Raw genomic sequence first — 12,627 nt, forward strand, 5'->3', positions numbered from 1 at the left:
GACACGTTTATTGTCTTCTAGCTTCCCTGACCTTGGTACCTGATGTCTTTATTCTTCTCTCTCTCTCTCTCTCTCTCTCTCCCTCTCTCTCTCTCTCTCTCTCTCTGAAATGTCTAATGACCTGCGCATTCTCGAGGACGTTCTGAAGTTGTGTTTGACTTGACACGAAGCTTGGAAGATAATGCGTATGGTATTAAAAACGCGTCGTGCAAATGAACGGTAAAAAACCCGGTCGTTCCGTACTCAAGAGCATGAATCCAACCTTTCATATGAAAGAAACACTCGCTTCGCATCAGTGGAAAGTGGTCGCTTAAATATGACCAGGGGTTTCTTTCATAAAATTTAAACTGAGGCGGGTCTGCATTAGCGCGCGGCTGTCTCGTCCGTCTCCATGGTTCTTTTTGCGTGTTCCCCCGCCCATCAATCATCCGTTGCGCGTCTTTATCACCTTGCTTTTTTAAAATATTGTTTTTACTTAGTAACGGATATGATTTAAAATGTAGCGAAGTACAATACTTTAAACAAAACATACTTAAGTAAAAGTAAAAGTACAGATTTTAAAAACTACTCAAAAAAGTAAAAGTGCACAAAAAAACTACTCAATTACAGTAACGTGAGTAAATGTAATTCGTTACTTTCCACCTCTGCCAAAACTGGTATTGCATTCACAAAACGTGTGGCTAAAACTGGCACTGCAATCACACAGCTGGTGGCCAATACACAAAACGACAACATAAACATCAGTTGAGGGCTGCAACTCCACTTTTTATATGATAATATCCTGGCTAGACCACTGTTGTCAGTAATATAAGTATTTGAAATGAAAATGATTTCTTAATGTCTTGACATTAAAATGACATTTTAGGGCCATAATAGTTGATATGCGTTTGATATTTTATATTTGTCATTTATTTCCATTGTTGTCAGAAATAAACTATTCAAAAATGACTCTAAAATGTTATTGATTCTGTGTGGAAGTCTAGTTGTGTTTAGTTCCCAAAAGCCGTTTGTTGATGTTGTTGCTGCTGTTGTTGCCATCCTTTTGTTTACAGGAGTGATGTATCACATTGTCAGCTTTGTTGATGCCAAAGAAAAGAATGTTGTGCCCTGCAATCTGGATACAAAGCCCCCAGAGATTTCTGCACAGTTCCCCTAAAATTTGTGATTTCTTCTAGTGACAGCTTGTAACTTCTTTTCTAAGGAAAATAAACCTTTTTGTGTTTGATAGATACTCACTTAATCTCATATGGAATCAGAGTTTAGGGTTAATTAAGTGTCTTGCTAGACATGACACACTCTTTTATCATGAATCATTTTGATGCACATGTGGCAGCACGTGTTTTGACAAGACACACTATGCAAATAGGTTAACATGATGCACCAAACACATATTTTGACATTATGAGCCACACACACGACACCCTGAACACACACCCATACACATATACATATATTTGCCTCCCTGGCCGCCTTTGTTTTTTTACCACAATATGCACATGAATCTGTGATCGCTTAAGTCCCCTTCAAATCTATTATTAATATAAAAACTGCCGCAGGCTTCGGCTCCACCCCATCTTTTAGTCTGGGCGTTTTACATAATGTGACGCAGGATCAATATAAGACACAGCCCTCACGTTGTACAGTCCATTGTTCAATGTTTCCAGTAGTATGGCTGTATTGTTGTCAGGTTACATTTTTCTGTTACTGAGGTTTGCAACTGAACACAGAAAACAGTACAATATGCACAGGAAATGTGTGTGCGTGTGTGTGTGTCTGTGTATAATTGTACAGTGGAGAAGTTATTAGTCTCATATTTGGGTCAGTTATTACACAAAGTTAATGTGCACAGATGTTATAACCATCTTTTTAATAGTGAAATACGGCAATAATGATTGAATGCCTAAGTATAGTCAAAATAACCAGTTCTCCACTAAACCAATATTACAATTCAAGGAAGTCATTTTCATGAAAAAAAACACTTTGCCTTACCTGTGGTCAGTGGATATGCATGCTACTCAGGAAATGTATAATAAAGAGTAAATGCAACGGCTCTACGCTGTCCTCTATAATTGTATCGCCTGGACGGCTCTCTGATTTTGCCAAGTGGTTGATGTCCTCAGGGCAACATTTTGTTGACCCTGGGACAACATTTCAATCAACCAATCAGATTTCAGAAATAAGTTTACAGTTTGTTTTAAGTTTAAGCTTACAATCAGGATTAGCTGTTTCTATACCATTGTTTTTCATTTATCATGTCCCTCTCATTTTAGGGTTTGGTTATGGTTAGGGTTGGGGTTTGGGGTGAATTTCATCAACCACTTGGCAAAATCAGTTCCAGCATCTTTGGACACAGCACCCTACATAAATACAGAATGCCATTACCTGAGAACTGTACCTTTCAGACGAATATTCATCATGCTTGAATGCTTGTCTACAAAATTACTTAATTAAGTACTTAATTAAAAGCGCCTTTGCAACTTTTTTTGTATACAGTATATACAGGATAATTAAAATGATGATGAACACATGTACTGCACTTTAAAAAAGGATGTGTTCATTTTTAACACCATCTTTTGTGTTATCCTATTTAACACTTTATGGGGCGGGTTCTCTGACAGGGATTTGACTAGTCCTAGACTAAAATCAATGTAAGAGCTGTCCAAACTGAAAACAACTTGTCCTGACATATCTTAAAATACATTAGTGTCCTTTGTTTTTAGTAAGGCATGTTTGTTAAAACTAGTTAAAACAACCCCTATGTGTTATTTTAATAGATTATTTGTCATTTCATGTTGATTTTGTGTTCAAATAAATAAAAGGGACAACACAAGATGTGTTAAAACAACACAAAGTATGTTGTTCCAATAATAACAGAGAGGTGTTTATATTCATGTGTTGTTTTAACACATTCGTTTAAAGAGTGTGAAGATCATGGAGTGACTTTGAAACACTTAGGGGCGGTTTCCCGGACAGGGATTAGTATAGTCCTAGATTGAAATAAATGTAAGAGCTGTCCAAACTGAAAAAAACCTGCACTGAAATATCTTAAAATACATCAGTGCCCTTAGTTTGGCCTCAAAATGCACACAAGTAATGTTTTTAGTAAGACATGTTTGTTAAAACTAGTTATATTTCTTAATTAAGCTAAGGTGTAGTCCTGGCTTAAGCCAATCTCTGTCTGGGAAACCACCACATAAATATCTAATTGACAGCGGAACTAGCAGAAAAATTACTAGGATTAATCGTAGCCTGGTTGTTAGCCTGCTCTGGAGCATGCTAGCAGCAAAAAGTAAATCTCCATAGCAACTTAATGTAGCTTAATTTAGCCTGCCTTAATGCAACTGAGTCAGTGCTAAATTTAGCCAGGATTACTGATTACCGAAATTCCACCTTAATTCCATATCTTGCTTTTGTATAATACCGCTTTGGCCATTGTTTTCTATGAGTGTACGCACTGCTGCTCAAAATTACATATTTGTCCCAAATCAACGTTAATGTAAGTGACTTTACGCACTGCAAGATACATAATAATATGTTTTACAATTATAAAACTTTTTCATTTAACACGGGTAAAATTCAGCAAATAAAAGTAACAGAAGTCATACCTGGCAATAGAGACACACAGAAATAGTGTGGAAAGTTTCTGAGTACATAATGCTTCCTTGAGTCTTTTGTGAATGCACCTTTTTCACCAGTAGAACAAAAGAGTCATAAAATTATAGCTAAAGCTAAAAAAAAATTCGTTTGGTCAGGTTCACGTTACCTTAAATGGCACCAGGTAAAATATCCAGAAGTTTGCTGGTAAAGCCACACCTCTAAGAGAAAGGCAGCTTATGTCCTAAGTTCTAAAACTTTGGTACACTTTACTTTAGGCTTATAGCAATTATACTCTTTTACCCATCGCACCATGACCTTTATAATACAACACATGAATATAAATTGTAATTACAGAACAAAATATAAGTAACACTTTACAATAAGGTTGTATTTGTTAACAATTAGTTAAAGGGACACTCCACTTTTTAAAAAAATATGGTCATTTTCCAGCTCCCCTATAGTTAAACATTTGATTTTTACTGTTTTGAATTCCATACAGTCGATCTCTGGATCTGGCGGTCTCACTTTTAGCATAGCTTAGCATAATTCATTGAATCTGATTAGACCATTAGCATCGCGCAAAAAATAACCAACAAGTTTTGATATTTTTCCTATGTAAAACTTGACTCTTATGTAGTTATATTGTGTACTAAGTTGTGATTTTCTACGCAGATATTGCTAGTAACTACTTTCAGTCTGGCAAAATAATCAAGGACATTGCTGCCTTAACATGGCTGCTGCAGGCGGAATGATATTATGCAGCTCCTGAAAATAGTTTCCTGCTATTGAAAGTAACCAAGGGGACTATTTTCAGGCAGTGCGTAATATCACTACTGTACGCCTTTCTTGAGTTAGGATTTCTCAAGTTTTGTTAACAGTTGATTCATTCATTTGGACAAGGTGATCAATGCAAACGTAAAGGTAAAAACGTAAAATTGTTCAGGGAATGTGAAAAAATGCACCATTTCACTTTTCTTACTTTATTAAAATATTAGAAATGTGTGATGATATAACTTACAGAACAATATAACTGGAAAGAAGAAAAACAATCAAATTACTAAACTGAAATAAATCCAGTTGTGGCTTCCTTACACATAAAGCGTTACTTAAAAATGATAGAAGACAAAGAATTTGACAAATGTTTTTCTTTTGATTTTCACCACCTCATTTATATATTGCAATTCTAACAACAAAAATTTGAAATCTTGTTTTTTTTGTTTTTTTGACACTTTCAAACGAATGCACATACACCTCAGCAGTGCCATAGTTGCCTTTACCCAACTATGACGACTTCTGCTAAAGCGAAAGTGTGAAAAGGGTCCATAGCAACAAGAACACATAATATCGGTGGTATGATTGGTCAGGTCCCCTGTCAATCAAGCTTCCGGAGAAGGGTCAATTGCCTAAAACAAATGTCAATCAAAGTCATTAAGCTTCATCCAAAATCACATTTTCTTTATTTAAGCATTTCAAATGGTAGCCATCTTTGTAATTATACTTAAAGCAATAAAATAACAATACTATAAATTATAAAAAAAAAGGTGGGCCTGTTTATCAAAATGGGGGGAGGCTATGCATTCCAGGCCTTTCCAATTGTCCAGAACGCTCACAAAATTCACGTTTAGAAAATAAAGCCTATAAATAAGGTTGCTTAATTTTTGCTGGAGACTGAAGTTGTTAGCCTAGAAGGCAGCCTGATGTTTTGCTTTTGTGTTTTCTTTTGATGATGATCATTACTAGCTAGTGTGATTTTCATTTTAGGAATAAATGTTTGAAACCTCTCAGTCTGGAACATCAATCAAGGAAATTCTTCCTAGGTAGCTGGATGCCACTGTACTGTTTTTCAATTTCACGCAGAATCCAACTACCTAAGTTTAGGAAGTTGTGATCATTGGATAAATGCAGTTATACACGTTATTAATTAAATCGTTATATCAAAGAATATAACTGAATATAATTTTAAATAAATAACCATGTACATGCTTAGGACATTTGTGGTGTAAAAATAAACAGCGAGACTTCAGATATAAAAACAGTGACTGGTAAAGTACTGTTGTATAATCGAAAATATGTCCTAATAATTTATTAGAATGTTTATGCATACCAGTAGGGAGGCGTGGTGGCTTCAATATTGTGAAATCATGCCCAATCAAGTAATTTATACAGATCAGTGAGGTCTATATGGCTGCTTTACAGCATTTACAGTGGTTTCCCTATGATTACGAGCCAGTAAACCACTTTAGTACTATTTTCATGCAGCCCCCCCACTAGACCCAAAAACATTAACAATATATTGCATGCTGTATAGTTATTAATACAGAATAACTCTTTTGAATTGCTATTGAATTATGCTGAACCGGTTTCTACGCCTTCAGACGTTTCAGTACATAGAACATTTCATATATTTATTTTAAGAAATTCAAATGTATTCATAAACACATACGTCAACAACTCAAACAGGAAAAATCTGAAGCATCCAACAATGCAAACATATTAAACAATTAGAAGTGTGAAATGATTTTTAAAATGATCATATGATTAGCATGATTAAATTGTTAATATATTAAATGAACATGTTTGTTGATGGATAGAGAACAGAATATTTATGATTTGTTTTTTTTTATTAAGACTTTATGTTTCTTTACGTTGATTGATAAACAGTTTAAATATTTCCCAAGAGACTTTGATACATTTTTTTATATTTTGTATATTTAACTACAAGTATGCAAGTGGCTTCAAGAATATACCACCTTGTAAATAAATTCCTTTTTCATATCAACAAAATCTAGAAAAGGCCTTAAGCTGATTTTGTCTTATATTATGTGATTTTTATCCTTCTACCCAAAGCTAGTGCTAAGTGATTAAGCACCAATTAACAGATGGAAGAACTAATATAATACTATTCCTAATAAAAATATTAAAAAGGGCTGTGTTTTAATATGCGATTTTGAAATACTGAAATGAAAACAGAATCCACCTTTATTTTTATAGCTGCTGTTTTACGTAATGAATGCTCAATGTCATTCCTGCTGTCATTCTCTTGTCATAAACTTCCACCCACTAAAATATGTTCCTTTGAAGTGATTGTCGTTACCCTTTATACTGTCTTTTCTTACCTTACACTCCCTCCTCTTTCTCACCTGTGCCTTTGACCAAACAACAGTCAAGGAAAAGAACTCCCTCTATACCAAGACCTTCTTTGTTATTTTAGACTTACTTATTAAAGTAATATGAGAAACTTGCCTCACAACTTCAGACTGGCAAACCAGAGCCACTGGATCGCATCTGATATCACCACAACATTTACTTTAATTTTATGTCATGTTATGTTATGGCTTCCATATTTATAGGAGTATATCTGTCTGTGATACCTTGTAGCATCATTATTTTGGGTGGTTTTTTTCATTTATGTGTCCTGTATCAGAAAAGATAGTAGTCTCAACAAGTGCAATAAATCTCACAGCCACTTTCTTCAGTGTCATGTTCAATGCAATTATTTATATTTGCTAACCACTTAAAAATAGTCTTGCCTGCTTCATGGTTTTATTTAAATAATGGGTGAAATAATAAAAAAAATCAGACATGTTGCAATGTATGATATTTACACTAGTAATATCTGACACTAGTAAAATTATCTGTTTATGATATATTTAGGCAAGCATTCCCAAAATGTTTTTACTTTTACTGCGCAGCACCAAAGGCTCCCACTGTAGGGCCATAGGCTGTGTTGCAATTCGAAATTACAAATAAATAAAGACCTGTTACGCGACAATGGGTGTGCCATGACAATAGGTGAATACATATCTTGATAATTATAAGATGTCCATGACTTAAACTGAACAATATGAATGAGCTCAACTCATTCCATTTTTTTTTTTTAGTTATGAACAAAGTCAAAATATTTCAACCTGGTCTATGGTTCAATAAAAATGAAGGGTTATGAGGTGGAATAACAAAAATACAATTTTTAATAATTTCTTTAATACCTTTAATGACAACAAAATTATATATTTTATTTAAACTTCTTTTTTCAAGCTTTAAAATAGCTTTAAGATTCTAAAGAATATTAGCAAGTTATTTTATCTTTCCATTAACCCTATTTAAGTGCCACATTCATGGCATTATAAGCAAACATGTTCTGAAAATGTTGTTGAAAATATCCTCAGCTATAACACTACAAGTCTCATTAATAACAAATGAGCAGTAGGCTAACTAAACAAAATCAGACAAACATGTGTAGAAAACTGAATGAAAGCAATAAGTGATCTGTATTGCCTTTATTATTTTGGTTAGGGTTAAAATGCGGTTTTAATGATTTATTTCTATTTACTATGATGAACTTAACTTTACCTGGTAAACATCTAAGCGTTTTAGTCAATTCTCTACCAGACAAGATTATTTAATTGTTTGACAAGCTTTTTCTAGTGTAGAATTGTGGAAAATGGGACACAGAATCTATGATATTATAAGGAATAAATAATAAAACAATAAAACGTAGCTACAGTATGTGTATATTAACGTACAGAAAAATCGCTCTTGTTAAATGTACAATGCTGTGTCTGTAAGTATCACCCTGTGGGACCTAAATGTGTAATGGACACACCCAATGACATTAGAACAAAAACATTGACAATTGAAAGCAATATTGATGCATGATAACAATCACTGTGTATGTATTTGGATATGCTTATATGAAAAGTTATTGTGAAACTCAGTTCGCACCCAAAGATTTATTCAAGAAATAAAGAAAATGTATAGGCTACGTGTGAATATTTTTTTCTTACCTGTTGACCTTTTTTTTAGCAAAAGAATATAACAAATTACTTGTTAGTATCATCATGAAGCGAAACGGTATTTCATTTTTAATCTGGTCAATACTAATCCTATTGCATCTGCCTCAAGTCATCAAAAAGATGATACGGTATTCCCCGTCAATTACACAACATACATGAATATCATTTTCATAATCTCCGTCATTTTTTTACATTATATCAACACATCAGATGTGAATCATTGATAATTGTGGTATTGTATACCACATATATATTGTAAATTAGTTAGTACACTTTGAAGACAACAAGGGAAATTTACATTATTACGGCATAAAACACACTGTATTAAAACGAATTTAGTATGATTTATAATAACCAATCTTATTTAAAACCACAGTTTATGTAGCACAGTGTGTTGAGTACAAAAAAAAGACAGATGTCAGATACGGTCGTTGAAATGAAATATTGTATCAGACAAATATCTGATTCTTATTGAATGGAGTTCAACATTAGCTAATACGCATTGTTTGGATATACACCCTGTATTGTTGACAGGAAAAAGAATAACACCGTCCGTGCTTTGGTATGCACGCTAAAGCGATCAGTCACCAAATTACCACACCTTACAAATGTCAACGTTTAAACTAGCATCTAAACTTTCTTCTCCCTAGTTTGCTAATTTAACTCTACGAGGACATCACAGGACGCTCTGCAAGGGCAATAAAACCTGTTAGTCCGTGTGGTTATGAATTTGAACAGCGATACAAGGTAGGTTACTAACAGTAGAGAAAAATCTTAAATTGTTTATCAAATCCTTATCTTTAATCTTTGCATTGTTATTTATTTATTTAAGACAATACTTGACATAACATTGTCTCCGTGCCTACATTTAGAGCTATAGGACTAGGAATAGCTATAGCCTACATTCTGTTTAAATAAGCTGATAATTTAATGCAATTTCAGATTCTTCTGTTTGTTCTGTCGTCTTTGTGGGCTGTATGTTTTACTTCGTTTATACATGTAATTAAACATTTGGTAGTTTTAAGAAGGTAAAATTGTAGGCTAAAGATTCCCACAATTATTTGTTTTCTGTCAAATAAATTCAAGGTCACAGGGCATACTCAAACCATTAAAATCACAATTATTGCATCTAGTGATCTCAAATGTGTTCATCCTTCATTATTATCCATCGTCATTAACTCATACTTATTGTAATGCGTCCTTTGCCTTCTGAATTTTACCATTTTACCGAGTTTTTAAAAGAGACATGTTTATGCTTACATAGTTATTGATCGATCCACTGATTGCTTGATTGATTAATTGAATATGTTTAGAGAAAAATCGTTGGCACCTGGAATCAGTGTTCGAATTGGGCTGGGGGCAGTAGGGAGGGACCCCCATTTAAGAAGTAAAAATACACTTACAGGGTCCCACAAATATTTTTCTTTCAGTAAAAATAATGCTGACAAATATCATTATATGTGCTAGGGTGTAGCAGGTATTGTTATATTATTTAGGTCTATTTAAAAATGTGAACTTCATTTTTAAGGCATTTCTCTTTATAAACGTGAACGCATGCGTAAGCGCATTATTTTGTTTTGTACTTGCTTAGCGCCGCTCCGGTGAAGCTAAATAAAAAACTGTCTAACCTTAAGCTTTTTTTAGCTCTGCGTCGCGACACTTTGAGGGATAATTTTCTATACATGTCTTTGTACTGTAGCTACTTATCAACTTCGTGTCTGGGCTTTGGCATTCTTACATAAATTAAACGCATTTAGGTTTGCTTCTTTTTAAAGTGTTTACAATTAAAATTGCAATTTTTATAATTTTATAATTATTGCAAAGTCATCGAAACTGACTCATGGCAACAACAGTATTTATGAAAAGTTGAAAATAATGATCTCTATGTATGAAATGAAGCATCAGTAACTGTACCTTGCATTAAAAGCACTAATAGCCTGACGTCCTCAAACAGTATATTTTAAAATGCTTAATAAACTACCTTTAAACACAATTATTTTTGAAAAAAAAAACATACCATAAGTATTAAATAAATCATCCATTTGTGTTTTAAGTTTAGTAATACACTCTTAAAAATTAAGGTGTTTGAACAGCGCTGCCATAGTCCTAGAATAACCATTTCTGTTTCCTCAAATAACTATTTAGTCAATTCTTCCACATCTTTACATAATCTGAAGGACCTTTATTCGCCACAAAGAACCTTTTTTGAAGCAGAAAGGTTCTTCGGGTGTTAAAGGCGCTTTATAGAACCACCATTTAGACAACATTTAGACAAAAAACTTCAAATCAACACAACCTCGGATAACACAGTAATCACTCTGGAATTAAATAAAACGAGACTACGACTGGCTGATGTCTTGACAAGCCATACCTTGACTTTTATTAATGATGAAAATGACTAATGTTACTAGGTGCACCCAAAAACAATCCTTAACCTGGAATTGTTATTGAACACAAATATTAAATTATACAATGATGAAATGTCTGATATGTTGTTTGGTAGAATGTTTTTCTGATGTCTCATTAAACGGTAAATTTAAAAATAAAATAATGGCCCGTCTGGCGCCATCTGGCGGCCCACAGTTTGAGAAGCATTAACTCCGCATTTCACACAAGGCTTAAGAGTAGTCCTAGACCTGGGGTAGGCATCCCTGGTCCTGGAGGGCCATTGTCCTGCAAAGTTTAGCTCCAGTCCTAATCAAACAAACATAAAAGTAATTTCCAAGTCATCCTGCAGCCTTAAATTAGTTTTTTTAAGTTTTGTTTAATTAGTTTTTTTTAAAGTTGTGTTTGATTAGAGTGGGAGCTAAACCTTGCAGGACAGTGGCTCTCCAGGACCAGGAATGCCCACCCCTGTTCTAGACTAAAACACGATTGAGCTGTCTCAACTGAAAATAAACTGCACGTACAGATCTTAAAATATCCCAGTGCCATTGAGTTGTCTTGGTTACACATTATCGTCTTTTCTTTTTCTAATACATGTTTATAAAAGATGCTTTAAACATCTTTATTAAACTAAGGTCCTGGTTTTAACTAAGCCTTGTCTGTGAAACCAGGCCTTCGTCAATTTTTTTAGTAAAAACAAAGCTGATAATTGATCTGATAATAAGGCTATGTTCATTAACAATACTAGCACAATAATTAAAAAAATAAAATGTGTACATTTTAAAAATTACATTAATTATGTAAAAAATGTGAAAAAAAAACCCACAGGCGTAGCTTGATGTATGAGCTTAAGGGGGCCAGACTGGTCTACTAGATAGTAAAAATTAGTGAAAACATGTTCGTTGACTATATTAATATAACATTGCCTAAATTTTAGATAAAAACTGTAGGCTATAATACACAGTTAAAAGTAAAGAATGAGGACAAATATTAGTATGTTTGTATTAATAATATCATTACCTACTTAAATCAGTGAAATTACTTGTGATCAAACATTGAAGTAATAAATCATGATGAATTATAGTTTGACAGTATCTATAAATAACAATTATATTAAAGTTAAGAGGCAAAACAGAGTTAGTTCATTTTAGGACATTTTCTAAAACACAATGTTAAAACACATCACAATTCAATGCCTAATTCAAAATACAAGTTAAAACGAAACGGAAAATTCATATGCAGTGAACAGTACATGAGTTCAACAGGTCATTAATTTGTACCATCTCTTGAGGTAAAATTAGCCCAACCGAGGGTTGAATACGCCAGTGGTTGTTTTAAATATGACCGCATGATGGCGCTTTGGAAGCACTTATGTTCTTTGGTTGCTTAATCTGTTTAATCAATGCGTATTCATATTGTGGTAGCACGAGGTGTTATATTTAGTAATTGACACGCTATATTAACTTTTATGTTTTTGTTCAGTAGCAGAGGAAGGATGGGGTTGGTCGATAATGTTTGTCCCGCGCAGTGGCGAGGCCAGAAATGTAACTGAGTGGACCTTGGTGAAATAGGATGGACCTACATAATTTTACAATAGCCTACACTTTAAAAATGGCTGGGTTATTTTTGACCCATAATGGGTAAATATTGGACAGAACACATTCTGGGTTAAAAATTACCCCATCTGATTTCTTTATGAACTGTTTGCGTTCACAGAACTGCCTTACAACACTTTAAAATTTTTAAATGAATGAATGTTAACATACAAATGCTAAATTCTCTATCAACACAATTCCTACGCCCCATGACGCTTTGCGCAAATTATGTGTGCGACTTCCGTCGCGTACTGTCA

The 12,627-nt window shown here is 33.8% G+C and overlaps 1 protein-coding gene across 1 annotated transcript in view; it reads left to right on the forward strand.

Annotated features, from left to right (window-relative positions):
* The first annotated feature begins 7,368 nt into the window (after positions 1-7,368).
* LOC141282058 (uncharacterized) overlaps positions 7,369-12,627 on the forward strand; it is a 48,148-nt gene continuing 42,889 nt past the window's right edge. The window contains exon 1 of the mRNA XM_073814453.1: positions 7,369-7,372. Coding sequence (XP_073670554.1) covers positions 7,369-7,372 — 4 coding nt within the window. The remainder of the gene's footprint in view (positions 7,373-12,627) is intronic.

The sequence above is a fragment of the Paramisgurnus dabryanus genome, chromosome 4, assembly GCF_030506205.2.
Source record: "Paramisgurnus dabryanus chromosome 4, PD_genome_1.1, whole genome shotgun sequence".
NCBI classification, from domain to species: domain Eukaryota; kingdom Metazoa; phylum Chordata; class Actinopteri; order Cypriniformes; family Cobitidae; genus Paramisgurnus; species Paramisgurnus dabryanus.